Source organism: Protobothrops mucrosquamatus, unplaced genomic scaffold (assembly GCF_001527695.2).
Source record: "Protobothrops mucrosquamatus isolate PMUCROS unplaced genomic scaffold, P.Mucros_1.0 scaffold_45, whole genome shotgun sequence".
NCBI lineage: Eukaryota > Metazoa > Chordata > Lepidosauria > Squamata > Viperidae > Protobothrops > Protobothrops mucrosquamatus.
Window position 1 is genome coordinate 772,080 of NW_015386121.1, and position 20,600 is coordinate 792,679.

At 34.6% G+C, this 20,600-nt stretch overlaps 1 protein-coding gene across 2 annotated transcripts in view; it reads left to right on the forward strand.

Annotated features, from left to right (window-relative positions):
- The window catches only part of KIF16B (kinesin family member 16B), a 137,104-nt gene that overhangs the window by 105,548 nt on the left and 10,956 nt on the right, over positions 1 to 20,600 (forward strand). For both annotated transcript variants that reach the window (XM_015811077.1, XM_015811085.1), the window contains one exon: positions 15,040 to 15,123. In XM_015811077.1, coding sequence (XP_015666563.1) covers positions 15,040 to 15,123 — 84 coding nt within the window. The remainder of the gene's footprint in view (positions 1 to 15,039; positions 15,124 to 20,600) is intronic.

The window sequence follows — 20,600 nt, forward strand, 5'->3', positions numbered from 1 at the left end:
TGCCATCCTCTAAATAAATAATTTAGTGAGTCAGTGAGTGTCTTGTCTTTAATATACCTATTTCTTTTTCAATTTTACAATGAGAGTTTAATGAAATACGTAGAGATATTAAAAGTCTAGAATAGCCTGGCCACAAATTTAGTTCAAATATGCTAGTAATTATTTACATCAATCTCATAGCATTTTGAAAGAACTTTAGTTTTGGAATTGCTTATCTTATGTTTGCAGTAAGTCTCTATCCTACAGGTCCCTAGATAACAAAGATGCATATGTTTGTGATATCCCAGAATCTCTGTCATAATAACACAAATTGCTGCAACTGTTGTGATTTTCTGCTAGTAATTTCTTTAAAAAGTTTCCTGAACCAGGATTGTACAATACTACATTTCCGATGTTACAACTAATACATAAGATATCCTGATAACAATCAAGATCTATTTCTTTTTCTGTAGATGTAATTCATTGACTTTCCCTAAAGTCCAGCTGATCTGGACTTTAGGGTTGACATTCTCCAGGTGCCTTCAGTTAAACAATGTTATCTATTGGAACCTCTTCTCTATAACACCATCTGCCCTTTGGAATGAGGTTGCCCCTGAGATTTGGATAGCCCGCACTTTGCTGTTGTTTAGAAGAACCGTGAAGAGAGAGAGAGAGAGAGAGAGAGAGAGAGAGAGAGAGCCCTCACTTCATTCCATCTGGTCTGTTGTGCTTACTTTGATCTTTATGTTTTATTGATTTTATTGTAATTTCTGTTTGATTGTTGTGAGCCAACCAGAGTTGTTGGAAGATAGGCAGCATAGTATAATAATAAGAAAATGTAGCATGGAAGACAAAGAATTGAAAAAGATCACAAAATACTAAGATCTTAAATTTGAAAGTAAAGATTATGACATAAACTGCTGTGATGGTCCCAGTAGTTATCGATAATTTGGGTGCCATACCAAAAAATCTTGGGTGGCACTTAGAAGCTCTGCACACTGACAACAGTTTTATCTATCAATTACAAAAAGCTACACTACGTGGACCCATGCATATACTATTCCAATATATTACATCATCCTAGATTCTCAGGAAGAACTTCATGCATACGAAAGCTAACACAAGCTAAAGAACTTCCAGCTGTGACTTGACATTGGTGTGCACTGATAGTAATTATAATACTACTAGAAGTGGTAGTATAAATAGTAATAAACTCCAAGAGAAAGAAGACCAACTTGAATGTAGTTTATATTGATTACAAGAAGGCATTCAATAACAGGCATCAGTAAGAACATCAGAAGCTTTGTGCAGAGATCAATGGCACAACAGATGACATAGTTGCTAGTCAATGGTGATAGATTGGAAGAGGTTAATATCAAGAGAGGAATATTTCAAGAATACTCACTATCACCACTACTGTTTGTTACTGCATTGATTCCTCTGTCAACATTATTGAAAACGTCAGGCCATGGCTATCCCACCTCTTTACATGTACAGCCTGAAGCTGAATGGAAAAACATAGTGTGAAATAAAATCACTGCTCAACACTGTCAATGTCATAACTCGAGGACTACCTGTACGCAATAAAGCTGCTTAAATTCCATTAATGTTCAAGATATTATATGATCTGTTGCCAATACAATCAATTCATTACTTACTCTATTCATGATATAAACATAACAGAGTGGCATTTTTATTGGATGCTTTCAGCAACAATCTGAACTGATGGAAAAATACCTCCCCCCCCAGCCAAACAATGGTTGATTATTATCGAACTATTCATCTCTGGAAATTTAATATCCTTTCCATCCAACATTTGTATTGATGTCCCAGAAAAAGTGAGGTGAAAACCCTGACCAGATGTGCATATGGTATGTGCAAATAATAATGGCTCATACCTTAACTGATAAGAAATTGCATAATAGCTCTTAAGAGTTAACTTGATAAGATCTAAACTACTTGTAGAGTCCCTAGATAGGCTGTAGGAATGCATGCTACTTACTCTATGCTCTCATTTTATGTATTAATAGTTTCCACTCATGCCCCTGATATTGTGTTTTTTTATCTGATTGTTGCCAGCTTACTTTAATAAGCAACTAGTGATACTGCTAATTTTGCCTAACTGATGTTCCTTTTTTATTAGTTTATAATATAAAATACAAAACTACAAAAGAAAATAGTAGGAAAATAAAGGAGGGAGAAGGAAAGGAAAAAGTGTAGGGAAATGGGAAAAAAGAAAGAAAAGGCATTGACTTCTGACTACCTTTGGTGCAGTAGAATAAGATAATAGCATCAAAACTCAACTTTTTTACTTTTTACATAGTATATAACCTAGCCATTTCTAAAACAACAAAGCTATCTAATCAGTAAAACCCAAAATCAAAGTTTCAGTTTTTTTTCCCCTCAAGCATAAAGTACAGAATTAGTTTCCAAGTAGAAACAAAAATAATTGTGTTTTTTTCTTTAATCAAAGCAGTCGATTTAGCCATCTCTGCTAACTCCATCAACTTTTGCAGCCATTCATCCACTGTGGGAATCAAAGTGTCCTTCCACTATGCATTTTTATGCATAAAGTAATCTTGCTGCTGTCAACATATATAACATCAAAGTTCCAAAAAAAATTTCCAAGTCTTTTTCCATTAAACCCAAAAGGAAAGTTTCTGGTTTTATCTTTATATTCACTTTAAGAATCTTCTGTATTAAAATATCAATCCTACTCCAATCCTACTTCTTTGCTTTATCAAATGTCCACCATAACAGGAACGTAAAGTCCCTCTTTACATTTGCATTTCGAACATTCATTTGAAATATCTTTATACATTATTGACAATTTGTCTGGTATTAAATAACAATGATACATCATCTTATAAAAGTTTTCTTTTAAATTATAATTTAGTGTAAATATTAGACCTTTTATACCCACATGTTCTCCCATTGTTCAAGCATTACATTATATCCAAAGTTCCTTCCCCATTGAATCATGCAATGTTTTACATATTAATTTTGCAAATTCAAATTCAATAACAATTTATAGATCTTAGCAATATGTTCATCACTACCATGAAGTGGGATTTCCAATTCATTTTTCACAGTCTAAACCTTAACTCTTTTTGCTGATTTAAATCTTTCTTTCAGTTGTAAATAAGAAAATCAATAGTGGACACGTCCTTCTGATTCTAACTTCTCTTTAGTTTTGAGAATGGAATCACCAAAATTAAAAGAGACTATTTGACCATAAGTCCACCAGTCTGCTTCGCCACCATTTCTTTTCTAAAAAAAGCTTCCTGAGGGGACACCCAAGAGGTATCTTCACAGAAAAGCTTTTATATTCCAAATTATTAAGATGGCACATCTAACAAAATGTTTATTAAAATCAACATTTACTTTAACCTTTTCATACCATAAACAGCTGTGCCATCCAAATCTTATTCATGGCCCTCTAATCAAGTAGTCTCTTATTCTGGAGATTCACCCACAAATACCAAATATAATTTCAAATTTTGTAAACCCAAACCTCCTTTTTCCTTAGCATCATGCAGTAGCTTTAATCTAATTCTTGGTTTTTTCCCTTGCCATATAAACTTAGAAATATCCATCTGCCGTTGTTTAAATGGAGTATCATTAACTGATGTTCCTAATATTAAATAGTGCTATTATAGATCTGTGGTTTGCCTTCTAAACCAATTCTTTCTAAAGTAAATTTGAACTAAACTTCATGAAGCTTATGTATTTTGAATTAACATGGATCTTTGTTCCTAAAACTGTTTTGAAATAAAATACTGTTGCAGAAGATAAACTTCTGACAATCATTTATAACCAGCATTTTCATATTCCCGAATTTTAACTTCTGCTTGAGTTCTGTGGTTGCAGGTAACCTTTGTTCTTCTTTCCACTCATATGCCAATCTTCTTGAGAATTAGTTGGCAATATTCTAAATACGGCTCTTGACAGTGCTTTATAAGTATTTTATCATCAGCTGTACATTCCAAGTTCAGACTGAAAATGAATTTGCTATGCATAAATGTACATTTCTTGCCAATAGAAAATAAAAGTACCTTAATTAAGAGTAATTTTTAAAAAAGCAAGCTATAAAAACATACTCAGACTGATTGAATCCTCCCTTAATGTTCTTTTCTTTTATTTAATTTTCCAGACTGACCTTTCACCTCTCTACAGATTATAGAAGTCACAGCTGTAATTGCTTCTTTTCCCCCCTGATTTAAGGATCCAAATGCCTCAAGTATCTATCTTTGTTATTCATTTCTACTCTAACTCATCCAATGTTCTTTTCATTAAACCCTATTCAGGCAATAGGAATATGTGTGAGTTTTATACATAAGGAAGGGAACAGTTGTTTTTCTTCTTGCTCTGTCTGCTATGGGGAGGCTTCCTCTTTTCGTAACAAGTCTTTAGTTCATTGTGAACCTTGTTTTTTATTTATTTAAAGAGCCTCCTCAAATAGAGAAGTATTCTGTTCCAGACAGCCATCTCTACAAAAGAAGAATGACAAGAATAGTGATCAAGGACAGAAAAACTGCATACTTTAGCGCCCTCCTTAAGTTTTCAACTTAAATATGCTTCAGACACTTGGTGATTTTTTTAGAAGAGTTATAGTCTGGTTTATTGGAGATTATCCAACTAAATCACACATTCTGACACCATGTTTCTTGTGCTAAAAATTAATGGATGATAATCTGTCTGTTAAAGCTCAGACTTGGAAGTTCAGAATTTGTGGAATTTTTTCCCATTGGATCAGCCATTGAAAATATACTACCGACTATACAGGAATGCATTTTTCTTCTTTTCACTTTTTAAAAACATTCAAATTAAGCATTGTCAAGATAGAGAATCCAAATATCCAAATTACATACCGTACATTACAGTAAATATATTTCATTATTTTTACTTCTTTAATTTGTATACTGCTAAAATCTTAGAAGGTGGCTTGCCGTTCATATTTGTGTGTTCAGGTTGAATGAAAGACAATATTATAAACAACTTGGACTATTTTACAGTGGTTCTTTCCACCTTGATTTCTTGCATGCATTGTGATATTAATGTTGTTCCTTAGTTTGCTTCATAAAATATACTTACTGCTTAGCTCATTTGATTAATTCAAAGATGCTATTAGGACAGTGTACACTTCAGCTCTGAAGGCAAAAAGATACTTCAGAACATATAGAGATACAGATAAAGCAAGGGTGTCATCCCATGGTTTGGTCTAATTCTTGTGAACTAGTTCTTCGTCTTTCAAGGAAAAGACAGATGCCGGTGGGTTGAGATTGAGCAAAGAGCTCATGACCTCCAACCAGAGGCCTGGGCTGCACCTTCTATTATGTTGCTGCTTGCATCCCATTGGCTACATTCTACACAGCCAGGGTTCTTATTTGCTCATGTGCTGATGTGATGCAAGAATCAAGTTTGTTTGTTTCCCTGCTTCAACCAAGTCCAGGAGGCTGGCAGAGATGACTGCTTGAAATTGAATCCAGAGGTACATAATAGGATTGGATGGCTGGCATGGTTTCGCATAGCTTGATCAAGTAAGGAAGCAGGCATGTTAGAAAGTAATGAGGAAGAGTTGTTTAGTTATGGTTCCTCCATCCCTTATCTTTAGCAGACCCTCCCTTGAAGGGGACTAAAAGGGGAAGAGGAGAGAAAGCTTGGTGTGGTTAAGATGCTGGCCTAGAAACCAGGAGACTTGGATTTCTAGTTCCACCTTCGTTATGAAAACTGGCGGGATGACTTTGGGCCAGTCACACTCTCTCAACCCAACCCATCTCACAGAGGTGTTGTGGAGAAAATAGGAGGGGGAGGAGTATTAAGTATGTTCGCCACCTTGAGTTACTTATAAAAGTAATTTTGTATATTTAATTTTATTAAATGTATATGCTACCCACCTCATTGCTGCAGTGACTCTGGGCAGCTTACAGAATGCTAAAAAGATAAAATAAAATAAAATGAAAAAGATTAAATCAGACACTCAAAACCAGGAGAACAGGCGGTGGTGGAGATTTTTTCTCTACCCTGTCATCATAAGGCAGTGTTTCTCAACCTTGACAATTTTAAGGCATGTGGACTTCAACTCCCAGAATTCCACAGCCAGCATTGCTGGCTGTGGAATTCTGGGAGTTGAAGTCCACATGCCTTAAAATTGTCAAGGTTGAGAAACACTGGCATAAGGTGCCTCTTTCAGTGCCTCAGGCCAACTGGCAGAGTCAGGTTTTAACACTCTTTCAGAAGGCCAGGAGTATGGGGGCCAACCTCATCTCTACCAGGAGAATATTCCAAAGGACAAGGAACATAACAGTAGTAAAGGGGGGATTTTTTTAAAAAAAAAACCTAATAAATAAATAACTTCTCCACCAACCTCCTGTCCTTCCCTGATTGCCTGAAAAACAGACAGAGGATAGCCAAAAGTTAAATCTGCTCCTTGGCACTCTACAATTCAGTTTCCCAATTCTAAATAGAGGAAAGGGATAAAATTAGGAAAGCAGTTGTTGCCTAATGTAGATAATACTCTGTCACAGAGCACTAGTCTGCAGCTTCTTAAAGCAGCTGCATCTTTTCCTGGAATCGCATTGCAATCCTTTACAGTTGCCACGCTATGCCAGGAAAAGGTGCATTTGGTTTAAAGAGTTGCGGACAGATGTTCCATGCATACCCATGTTTGCTCCAAAGCACTTTATTGCCTTTAAATTTGAAGCATTATAAAGCTTTTAATTTGCCACCTACATTTGTTTTAATGAATTAATAAATGTGCCCTGAGCCATCTTAATGTAAATGGATAATGCTTTTCAAAATAATTAAGGATGAAAATTTACAATTTTGAAAACAATTTCAAATGTTAATGCATTGCATTTGCTATCTTTGCGTATTAAGTAGAGGACCAAAAGTTTTCTTCATAAGCACAGAGTAACCATGCTGTTTATAAATGCTAGACTTACAGTTAAGAGTATCCATGTTCTAAACAGCTGTGTTTGCATTCTTCTCTAAAAATATTTACCTTTAGACTGTATGTTTTTTTATGCTTGATTTCCTGCCTTAGGTTAACCGATAAGTCATTTGAAAATTAATGAGAAATATTATAGGGTAATGAAAACACAGAGATAACAGAATCATACCAAAATATGCTTGGCAGGGTTATTTTTAATCTTCTGGTACAAAAGCACTTGAAGTTTAGTATGCCATTGATTGTATACCCCAAAGAAAAATCAGTTGTTCTCCTCACCTCCACCCCATCTTAAATGTCTTTCACATTCAGGGAAGAAATTTTTCACATTGCTCAAACAGAGGCAAACTATATTTAAAGGGCCAGGTGCTGTGAGAATTCATTTATGCCTCACTGAGGATGTCATCACTTTGAAGTAGGGCATGTCAGGAAACAAGGACTACTGCGTCTTTACTTTTCTAGGGTATAATAACAGAATCTGGGAGGCCTTGCAATTTCCTTCTTCTGTCTCTTATACTAAAAAGAGAATCAAAATGGGATTATCTTAATTTCTTTTTCACTGTTCTCTTCCTTCCCAGACTAATTGTATGTTTACTTAAGAATTCTTGCATTCTTTCTTCAAAGGTTTGCTCTGTTCTGCTCTACAGAGTGAGAGGGTCTTTTGCCTTAAGTTTTAATAAGGAACCATAGAACCATACTATTAAAAATCAGTGTTGTGATGAAGTTGCTCTGGAGTTGCAAAAAGATCTGGGTGTCCATATGCAAAAAGGGTATTGTCTATTCCTCTCGTGGAGTTTCATGACAAAAATCATTTTTAAAGTGGAACACATTGATATAAATTAGTATTGCAATCTAAGATTTTGGGCATTGGACAGATTTTTTTGGTTGTGAGAATGAAGATAATATGAATGTATGTAAAATTATGCTAGACAAAATAGCTATAGAAAAAGTATAAGAAAAATGATGAGGGCAGTGTTTGTGCCTTCACAAAATCCTTGCTGGTTTTTTTCCAGCAAGATTTTTGGAAGTGGCTTGCCAATAGCTAGAGCTATAGTTATGTACTGATGAATTTGTGAAAGGTTTTTAGGTTTGTTATTTGTCTAGCTTGTTTTTTAAGTGTTAATTCTCATAAGCACCGGTTATAAGATTCAGCTTCAGAATTCACCTAAGTATTATAGTCTTCCTCCTTCCGTTATGTATTCAAGATGGGCAGTGATTAATATTTATATGTTATTTATATGTAAGGGTGTAGGTCTATACATATGTTGTATATAGTATGTTTAAATGTGTGTTATGTATGTGTACACTTGGAGAGCAAGCAACTAAATTTCATTTTTAATATATGCCATTGTGCCCACAGTAAAAAATGACAGTAAAGTTATCTATCTAGTCATTGTGCGACAGAAACTATAGCTACGTATCTGATTTAATTTTAAATATTTGTCTTAGGTGGTCGTAATCTATATACGGCATTTTAATTTCTGCAGATTCTGATAACAAAAAGAAAAACTGCTAGAAAAAGAATGCCAATGAAAATTATTGTAGTAGTCACATACTTTGGTAACTTGTTAGCTGGATGTAATGCTCTGTACACAAGCTGTTCCCCCCCCCCCCCGTTGGGGCTTTAAGTGGCCAATTTAGACTTTCCCTTTGTGGGTTTACTCATGCAGCGTGACTTGTAATTAGATTTGTAATGCCCAATTGTACAGTCTCACTGAGAAGGTCTGAGCATCTCTGAAACAGGTATGAGCACCACCATTCCAAAATCTTTATATTTATTTCACTTCAATTGGGGGTGGACATTTTTTTTCTGCTAAGGGTCATATTGCCACAGTTGGGCACCCCATCTCATGCAATGGTATATGTGGCCAACCCCAAAGGGATGGGAATACCATTTTTTCTCTATCTGGCACATTTTTATCTCTCTTTTTCACCATCCCTTTTGTTATCTTCTGAAAGCTTCATTGTCAGGCAATATCAGTGAGACGATTATAGCCACTTGTGCATTCATATTTCAAGGTAATATCTTTTTATATCTGTAAAGCAATCATGTCTACTTATTTATTCACAAGTATCTTGTACTTAACATATATTTATTTATATATTTGATTCATGATTAAAGCTCAGCAAGATAATAATATAGGATAGACTAAAAAAAAAATCACAATAACAAATTAGATACCAGAGGGATTGAATTTAGTTAGAAATATTAATATCAGTCCAACACAAGGTGTAATTATCCAAGCCTATGTATAATTCATCTCCATTATCTTTTAACAACATTCATGATTGAGTAGCATTTAGCAACTTTCCTAGAGTTTTCAGTAGATTGATTCTGTAATAAAAAGCAGATAACCTTAATTTCAGGCTAATCCATACATTTATCAAGGAGAGGGAACATTAATTGAGAGTACCAAGTCTAGTTTATGGAGCAGCACAGCAAGACAAGTGAGGCTTTCTCAGTGGCCTCACTGAAGCATGGACTAAGTGCTCTAATGTTACTCAGTCTCCACACAACACGCTCAAGAGTAAGTTGTAAAGTTTTGCTAATGTAAATAGGTGAGAGAGAATGGTGAAGTGATAATTGATATGGGCAGTTATTACGTGAAACTTCCTGTATACCCTTTTTGTAGATACAAATATTAATGTGCAGTGCGTAATCATTTTAGATATTTACCACAAAACCATAGCATAACTTTCATTCACTTCAGTCATCAGTCTGCTTGGACAACTTTGTAATATTCCAGCATGTCATCTAAATGTAGATCAGGATTACATTATATGTTATATTAAGCACACATTTCAAGAATGCTATTTAGATGTTCTTTTTTTAATCAGGCCAGCTGTGTATGGAGGGCTTGCTCAGATCATGGCATACCTGAATGGCAGTTGAATTCCCAAAGTGATGTTTCCCTGTAAAGGGCTATTTTGCTGAAAGTAGCAAAGTGTTTGGAAAAGAATAGTGGGGTGGATTGAAGTGTGACTATCCACATGCCATTTATTTATTCCTAAATAAATAAAAAAAGATACAGAAGAAAAGTCTCAAGATTCCTGTTGTTGCTCTTGTTTTTGTTATTGGTACCCAGAAAAATAGCTGAACCCTGCCTTCTAATAATCTGTTGCTTTTTCTATGAATAATCAGGAAATTTAAAAAATAAATAAATTTCAGGCGATCATAAGTATAAAGCTAAGATAACATTTGAATGTATAACTTTATTGGTTAACATAGTAATGGGTCCCTTAAATTTTTGTTGGGAATTTGGCTTCTGCTAGGATGTATAGTGTCTGACTATCTCTTATTCAGTGGTAACTCTTATAGAAAGCTGAATACAGCTGCAGGCAAAATATATTACCTTTAAATATTAAATCTTAAATACATTTAAGAAATCTAGTGAATATCACTGAGCATCTTGTATTGAACTGAATGAGTCAGTAGCAATAAACGCATTTTCTGGAAACACTTTTTGAAGGATGTAACTAATTAGTACACTCTTTAGTAGCCCTATGTGTTTGTTTAGAAAACAGTTTAAAATTGAGTTAAGGCTACATATAGTTTATAGTATTTCAAAATGTTTTCATAAACTTTTAAATTACAGTGCATTCCATTTTTATTAGCATTGTGCATATGAATGTTACCACAGTATGTACAATAAACACAATGCTGGAGTAATTTATCATACTATGTTACCTCTCATGCCTAATATTTCCAGTGTTTATTGCTATATCTAGCTAGATCCAAAAATTACTTTTGGGAATGAAAGATTCCCCTAACCAAGATAAATATTTTCTGCTGAGTTTAATTTGCTTCTTTAATAGCATTGGACAGACTGGTGTTAAAATAATGCAGTAAATTCTGTTGCCTAGATCTCCCCCAAATGCCTATATAATATTGGATGGAATTCCAGTCAATTATTGCTGCAGAAATTAACCATACTGTCTTTCTTTTAAATTATTAAGAATCTTCTTGAGCTGGGAGGTAAATCTTATTTGCCTATTATTAATAGCAGAATTATTAAGTCTATAGGATCCTTGGTGCTCTCTGAGCTTGGTTGTTTTGTTGCAGACATTTCATTACCAAACTAGGTAACATCATCAGTGCTAGAACCACTAAGACTACCAACAGTGACAGGGCAAACCGCTAGTATATAAAATGAGAGCAAACCTAACTCAGTTCTCGCACTAGCAATTCTTCCTAGTTTGATAGTGAAATGTCTGCAAGAAAACAACCAAACTCAGAGAGCACCAAGGATCCTACAGTTCAACCCTGAGCTACAGATATTGCCTTCCAATTATTAAGTCTAATTTGAGCCAGTTTAGTGCAGTGGTTAAGATGCTGGTCTAGTAACCAGGAGACTATGAGTTTTGGTTCCATCTTAGGCATGAAAGCCAGCTGGATGTCTTTGGGCCAGGCACTTCTCTTTCAGCCCAACTTAGCTCACAAGGTGGTTGTAGGAAAAATAGAGGAGGATGGAGTATTAGGTATGTTTGTTGTCTTGTGATACTTATGAAGTAATAAAGGCAGGATAAAAATAAAAACAAACCAAATAAAATAAAGTCGGGATAATTAGGAAAAGGGAATAGAAAATAATGCCACATGTCAAAGAATAGAAAAGCTGAATCATGAGAGGGGCCTGATTCAGTGGGAAAATGGTGAGCCTTTTGTTAGACTTATGATAAGTGAAACCACCTGCAGTTTGGATGTTATTCCTTGCACAATTGGATACACAATTGCCTACTATTTTCAGTCTGGTATTCTGTTGAGTTAATGGGAAGAGGATCGTCTGAGTTTTATATGTGCTAAGTAATTTTTACCATGTAGGTAACTGAAAGTGTATTTTATCCATATTGATTTGAGAAAATTAAGTAAGGTGACAAGACCATGACATGCCTGACTCAAGCTGGAGAAAATAACAAATAAAAACATTTATTACAAATAATGTATATTTATTTGTATTTATGTCCACTTTCTGTTTGAGAATATAATAAACTGAATGAATGGTTCCACATACAATTGAGAGTGAAATTAGGAAATAATATGGAAAGAAACAGCCAAGCCACTTAAGGCCTAGTTCTCATGAGATTTTCAACCTCTGTTTCTTGACTGAATGTTCATGTGGTGCTAAACCCAGCAACATCTTTTACGTAGACAATCATTCTAATGTAGAGTAAAAGCAATGACCTATAGTTACCAAAGTAGAGCAGTTCAGATCTGTCCTACACAAGCATATTCTTATTGTAAACTTGTGTACAAGACCACAGTGATTATTCATTGACCTAGAGTAACCCCATCTCTGACTATTAATGATCATACCAATAGTGAGGAGTACAGTAAATTCAGTACTGGAAAGAATTAAATTTTGAAGTATAAACTACAATGGTAGTACTATGAATAAGCCATAATTGCTTTGTTGTTTTCTCTGTAATTCATATATATGGGTTATAGGTGTGTACACAGCTTGTCTGGAATCCTTCAACACTTACAGAATCCATTGGCAAGGGGCCTAATTTGTGAATAATATAGATAAGTAGTTTAGTCCTGCTAAATTTCTTCATTTTCATTTACCACTGTGATAGCATGTCTGTTCTTAGAGCCTGCCAATTCTAGAAATTTTCCTTTTTTAAGTTTTATTTATTTTAATACGATTCTTTATTTTTTTCTTTTTTTTTCTTTTGTCTTATTTATGAGATATTTTAAAATATCAAACCTCAGTTCATAATGCCTTTCTACTATCAGCCATATAGCATTGATAGGGCTATTCCAATCTGAATGATTTTTCCAGAGTTTTTTCAAAATCCAAATAGCTCAGTTTGTATCAGACAAATCTACAGTGGTCTGATGCATTAAAAAAATGAGTTTTTTTTTACAGTTTTACATATCAAAGCGCATTGATACTCAGTCCATTTGATTTACTGTCACAGTTCAGATGTTGAATAGCAATAGCATTTAGATTTATAGATTGCTTCATTGTGCAACTAGGTGGTTTACAATGTCAGCCTATTGCCCCCGCCCCAACAATCTGGCTTCTCATTTTACTCGGAAGGATGGAAGGCTTGAGCCAGTCAGGATTGAACTCCTGGTGGTGGGCAGAGTTTGCCTGAAATTTTGCATGCTAACCACTGCGCCACTCAGCTGAGTCATATCTCATCTGATGCACAAATGGGTGTTACATGCCTCAGCAGTGGCTATCACAAGTCCTGCTGTGAGAAATTGATGCTGAGCATTTCTCAAGATGACCTTGTTTTTGATGATATGTGATTTCATGCATTCTTTGCCCTCCTACCTTATTTACTTGACATTCCCCTTCTCCTATATCATCTAAGTTGGTCTTGAAAACTGAACAAGTTCAATCAGAGTTGTACTTAATTAAGTGTGCTATACACAGAGGGGATAATCTACCATTTTTATAGATGCAGAACATTCCAAATGAGCTCTCTGTGGAAGCATAAATTCATATGTGTAAATTAATAGATAACAATTCAAATAATTTCAGTTATAGGAATATAAATTGTTCATTCCGTGACCAGAACTAATTGTATTTTTCAGAAAAAAATAAATTAACCTAAAATAGGCTGGATAAGAAGGGTTGGGGGTTAAAGTTTTAAAGAAGTTGGTCCTTTGCCTGGATTTGTTTACCTTTAGCTAAAATTATTATTGTTGTAGCCAATGCTAACATTTTGTTTTTCACCTTTTTTGATAGCAACTTTATATTGTCCTTTGAGGATTCTGGAGAAATTTTGGTAAAGGTTGTTTTGTCTTCAAATAAGAAAAAATGCCCCAAGTAATAAAGATATAAGCGAGTTGTCAAATTTCCAGTTTAATAACTTAAAAATGGATTTATCTGCATCTTTTACTTTTACTGCATCTTTTACTTTTGAGTTCTAGTACTTCTGCTTTGTGTTAGCTTGTTCAAAAACTTGAAAGTAGGACATACTTCTCCCACCACCATTATTAGGTCAAACATAGATTAAGCAGATCTTGACACAGTGTACAGAATAAAATTAAATCTGATTTCTTCTCATGTCAGACATGGAAAATCAAAATATGGAATCTAAACCTAGTGACATAAGGCAACCTAAATCACATTTAAAATAACATTCTTCTATTTTTATTTGTGGTTATTGAAAGTAGTGTTCCTAAATCAAATGATGAGAAATATGAAAACACATATGCTTTTCTTTAAGCTTTCTTTTCCCTCAAGGCTCTGTGGTAGGTAATAAAACACAAATTTTCCCCTAAATTGAAAAGGAAGAATAAAAAATTTGTAATAAGAAGTCAACTGTAGCTAGTAGGTGCTTTTTTTTTTTTTTTTTTTTGCAACTGGGCTCATTGTGTAGGCTCTGCTGTACTGATCTGTACTTTTGTCATTCTTATGGGCTGAGTTTAAGGATAATCTGGAAATTTCAGTGAGTCCCGCATAGGTTAATTTATAATTACTGTAATTCATGAAATTATTTAACCCGTTTTATGTCAGCATTGTCTGCCAGTTTGCTTCATTAGCTCAAGGTGCAAGTGTTCAACCTCTTTATGACTTGAAAAATACACATTTTACAAATCATCTGATTTGGTTTGTATTAGATCCCATAATAATTTTCTTGGCTTAGACTCTATTTTGTCTTTCAACAGGATAAGATGATCTCATATTTTAGAGCAGTCTTAGAGTAAAGAAAGAACATGTATTAAAGTTGAAAGTAATATTATACATTTGAAAAATTGGCAGGTCTCTTTTCTTACTTCCTTTGGCTATTTCTCCAATACCTTACATATGGATAAAACATACTCTTTACCTGCTTTTAGAAAATATTGCAAAACATACCTATTTCAACTTATTTCTAAATTTTAAAATTTAAGTTTCTACAATTTATGAGCATTATTGAGCAAAGACTGAAGTAGTAAATGCTACTGGTCTATTTATTGATTTTCCTCTGTTACTTGTTTTTGACTTGTTTTGAAACTGCTTGGATTTGTGAAGAGAGGGTCTACAAATCCAAACTCTTTCTCTCTGTCTGATTTAGTGGACCATCTAATAAACACATATATCTTACATTTAGCATTTTTGTTTCATGTTTAAGAAACTTTTCTCAGCTGATTCAGCATCTGTTGTCTGTTGCAGCTGGCAATGTTAGAATTTCCTCCCAAAAGGCTATTTGGAAACAAGGATGAACGTGTTATTGCAGAGCGGCAGAATCACTTACAGGTAATATATTTTTAAAAAAGAACTAACTCTAGGTTTTTTGTAGCTTATATTTACACAATTATACTTGTGATCAATACAAATCATTTCATGTGGTTAAAAATTAGATACCCCGTGCTTCATTTAACATGGAGTATGAGATATGTGCACACGACATAAATCTATGAAAAATATCAAAAAGAGTCTTCAGCTTATATTGAAATATTTCTTAGAATTCAATACAAACCATTTCTTTACAGACCTAGAAGATATATATGCAAGGTGATACAGCAGAAAACTATTTAAATTTGTTGGTCTGAATTTTCTTATCATTCTCTCCATTCCTGATATTCAGTAGTGGTCCTGTTATGTTGTAAAATATTCCATTCAATAGGAAGGCAATATTAGCATTGTTGGGAAAATCTGAAAACTTGCAAATATGCAAAATACCATTAGGGAAAATCCTAGAGTGGCAAGAGAAAAAAAAAAAAGCACTCCAGTGGACAGCTGGAGATGGATGGATGGATGGATGGATGATTCTGGGTGGTTTACAAACAATTTAAAAATATAAAAAACCAATGCAACAATTTAAAACCAAGGAAGATTATAAAAGCATATTAAACAATCATAAAAGTATGTAAAACTCATAACCAAGATAATTCCATTCTTCAAAATATTCAGTTCAACAGGCACTGACTCCACTACATTGAGTCCAGGTGGGTCATATTAGATATGATCGATATCACTACGGTGTTAGAGTCGACTTTTAATAAAATCAACAGAACTACACTACTAATAATTATGTTACCCGTCCCGAGACGAACGTCCTCTTTTTGACGGAAACAACCCCGAATGGAAAGATATAAAAAGGTAATATTTATATAAAAGAGGTCAATCGATAAAAAAATGTTTAATTTTATTTGTGGTACAATATTTGTGCATTTCCTTTTTCAGCAAAGTGAGCTCAGACCTGATATTAGTATTACTATCTATATAGGTTAATGCCTACACTAACGATTCATTACATTTGTGAGTATTGTTATTATTTTGAATTATATCTTGCCTTTCTGCCCATCTACTTAATTTGTCAAGAATTGTAAGAGAGCATAGAGTCTTTTTCAATAAATAGCTACAATGGTGAGACCATATTTATAATAAAAGGCTAAGAACTTGATCAAAAAATTATATTGGGAATGAAAACGCATGAAATTAAAAGGTAATGGTGAGGCACATGCTTTTTTTAGCTGGCACAGTAGAAAGTACTTCCATAAGCTCATCACATGGACTCGGAGTCCTAGTGGACAATCACCTAAATATGAGCCAGCACTGTGCTGCAGCTGCCAAAAAGGCCAACACAGTGCTAGGCTGCATTAACAGAGGGATAGAATCAAGATCACGTGAAGTGTTAATACCACTTTACAATGCTTTGGTAAGGCCACACTTGGAATACTGCATCCAGTTTTGGTCACCACAATGTAAAAAAGATGTTGAGACTCTAGAAAGAGTACAGAGAAGAGCAACAAAGATGATTAGGGGACTGGAGGCTAAAGCATATAAGGAACAGCTGCTGGAATTGGGTATGTCTAGTTTGATGAAGAGAAGGACGAGGGGGGACATGATAGCAGTGTTCCAATATCTCAGGGGCTGCCACAAAGAAGAGGGAGTCAAGCTATTCTCCAAAGCGCCTGGAGGCAGGACAAGAAGCAACGGATGGAAACTAATCAAGGAGAGAAGCAATCTAGAACTAAGGAGAAACTTCCTGACAGTGAGAACAATTAACCAGTGGAACAACTTGCCTCCAGAAGCGGTGAATGCTCCAACACTGGAAGATTTTAAGAAGAGACTGGACAGCCATTTGTCCGAAATGGTATAGGGTTTCCTGCCTGAGCAGGGGGTTGGACTAGATGACCTTCAAGGTCCCTTCCAACTTTATTATTATTATTATTATTATTATTATTATTATTATTATTATTATTATTATTATTATTATTATTATTATTATTATAATAATAATAATAATAATAATAATAATAATAATAATAATAATAATAATAGGGGCAGGGGGTATCAATATGTTTTACTCATCAATTACTAAAGACTAAACTACGAAAAGGAAGATTCGTTTTTTGGATTTGTCACTTTTAAATTAGGGTTCTCAACGAAGTGAAATTAAACGACCCAGTAAATGAAAGTTGCTGTAAAATTTTTTCAAAAAAAAAAAAAAAAAAAGGATTACACTAATAAGCAATAAGAAGAAAGTATCTGTCAGGGACAAACATCAAAAGAACCTTCTGTCCTCTGGTCAAGATTACATCAAACATTTTATGGTTTCAGAATCTGAATGGAATGCCGTACTGCCAGGTGATTTTTTTTTTCATTTAAAGAACCTTCTGAAGTGTTCAACCCTTAAAACTGGATTTCTACCATTATTTCTCCTACCTGCTGTTGCTACTTTCCATCATTTTTTCTTCTTCATTGCTTTCTTAGCTTCAAACAACCCTGTTTGATGGCTGGATTCTCATACTCTGCCTCCATTCCAGCATTCCTACCCCATTTGTAGCAGGAACACTGTCTTCACCCCACCCCTATTGTCCACATGTTAATTAAACCATCGGTTGGTGGAGAATTCTGGGTGCATAACGGCACAGGGAATGATTCACATTGTGTGAGTTGACATGTCTCCAATGCCTACTTTTAACTCAAAAGGGAGAGCAAGGTGTCTTTGGATGGGCAATGCTAAATAAAATCAAGAATTCAGCATTCTGAGATTGTATGTCTGCCAGTTAATGCAGTCCTGATCGTTTCCATTCTGTGGGAAGAGCTGAATCTGAGATGGAGGAGGATGTAATAAAATCAGTGAGATGAGTAATGACAATTCTTCTTCAATCACTTTTAAAGCTGTGATTAAAAAGTGTTGAGAGAAATGAGCTTAACTGTGTTGGAAAGATTTCTAATAAACACTTGCAGTTTTGCCTTACTGGGGAGAATATACTCCATGTACAGTACTATCATTTATCACAGATCTTGTTTTTCTAGCAGAAACTAGAAAAGAACAATGCTATGTTTTCACAAAATTGTATTTTCATGCATTCGACTACTACTGTTCCAATAGTAACCATCAAAAACACTACTATAATATAGCTAGAACCTTATAAAATGTAAAGTGAAATGCTGTTTCTGTTGCTATATATAATTTAATTATTCATGCTTTGGTAAAAAGCTTGTTACTTTAAAAATGGAACAATATTCCATTCTCGGAATTGGAATTACATGCTTTTTTTCTATACAGTCAGCAATTTAATAAATTATTTTTGCTTTTGTTTTGCTTTTGTTTTGTTTTGTTTTATTGTGTGAGCAGTCTAGCAAAACTGTGGTGAGAATTGCTGGATTCTGCCCAACTGATTGCCACCAGAAGATATTGAGTTTGCCTTGTGCTTAAGATTGAGTGATTTGGTTAATTCATCAGAAAGTCACCACCACTCATTTTTTCCCCTTAATATGCTAACTCCCCATCTTATTTTGCTGGTGTAGTCCCCGTTAGCATTTTATTTTTGTTAGTCTTTTATTGTAAATTAAGTCCAGTTTTAAGGTAAAGATGCCATTGCTATGGCAATGGCTCCGAGTACCACTGTCTTAGATTTTGTATCCAATGCATTCTTTCCCTTTTAACTTTGCTCTTGGGAGAGGAAACTATCATGAACTCCACTAGTATAAATGCTAAGTAGAGAGTTCATAAGACTAACGTGCACGATAACATAGTTCCTATGTTCTGTGGGCATATTTTGAAAGTTTAATTTCTGTCACGTTTGTTGTTTAGGGTTTGGAGAAAATGCATTTACAAGATTATATGGCACTGTTATATGTGGAAATTTTGACATGCCAATTAGTACTGTTCCATTCATTACTTTTTAAAATGTAGATAACTTCTGTTCGTTATTGGTCTTTACTTTTAAAACCAAGCTTTGCCAAAGATTTCTTTAAGCAGAATCTCCAGCTCAAACTCCAGCCCAAATGTCCTTCCCTGTGTTACATCCTGAAGCCAAGTTAATGATCTGAATTTTAGATGTAACAGTCTAGTATATATATTGATTGTATGTGTAATTTTGCTATGCTATAAGCAGGCTATCATGTCAATGTAACTAATAGGCCAGGAAAAGATTTCTATGTTGAGTCAACAAGCAGCTGCTGAAATATTAGCTCTTCTTGTCACCTGGCGGAATAACTTAAAAGGGCAATAGCACAGGAGGCTTGCTGTAAAATTTTATCACTGAACTGTAATCAAGTATTTTTGAGGTATGAAAAATATCTACCGTTTAGCATTAACAGGGGCTAGATATTTACATTTAACTGCTGTAGGGAAAAATAAGGAAGAATATTAGATTTGCCACCTTGACTTCTGTGTGTATGTGTCTGTGCATGCGCATCCCCCAATGAGGTTCAACCATACTGGACAAGTCTCATTAGAGAATCAGATGAAGAATGTCTCTCCCATAATTTATAAAAACCCATCCCACATCACTCATCAACTGGATCAACCAAGGACTGGGCTAGGTGTTAGAGTTCCTAGATGTCTGGTGACAAATGAGCTAAACAGCTCAAGACTGTTGATTGAGCAGCCAAGGCCAGCAAGCTGCAAGACTACTGGAAGAAAAGTTGTTTACACATCACAAATATATGAAGTTTGAAATCAAAGAAATAATGATCTGTTATTACAGATCAAATCCAACAAGAAAAGAATATCTGAAAAGAATGTACCAGTTCAGGAAAGAACAAATTCGAGCATTAGAAATAACAGAATAGAGGTTACAGATCAACACTGCTGAAGACAAGACTGTGGGGTATAAAAAGCTCATGGTTTGTTTGTTTGTTTTTTAACAGAGGCTCATAGATCCATAACTTAGCCTCCCAACTTAAAGCGACAACACCTAGACATAGGATTACCAGCTCCAACAAGACTAAGCCAGCTGTTAATTTAGTGGTTTATGATAACTTCTTCCACAGTAAACCTCTAAATTATTTATTCAGCAGTTTAAGTATGCAATTTTAACTTTACAGCGGGCCTTCCTTGATTAAATCTGTCTTGACTGACACAGCCAAGAATTTTGTTGATTAAAGTAATGAATAGAAGTTAATGTTTACCCATTCATGGCATTTGATAACTATAAATAGGGAAATGCCATCATTATTTGCCTGTTTTTAAAACCCTGTGGGAATTTAAAGAAAAAAGAAAAAGATGCCAACGTTTAATTTTAAAATTACTTCTTTTGGAAAGGCAAGAGATTACTTGCTAAGTATGGAAATGTTTTATGTATTAATATGAAATGCACTGACACCTGAATAAATTTTTCTTTGATAAATCAGCAGTAATAACTTAACCATCACTTAGCAGCCTCTTTTTAACATGGCAAATGCAAATATTTAGAGAAGAGCTAACCGGAAGGGTTCAGTCACTGCTTTTACACAAGTTGCATGAAATGGCTATAACATTCAGTACAAGAAAA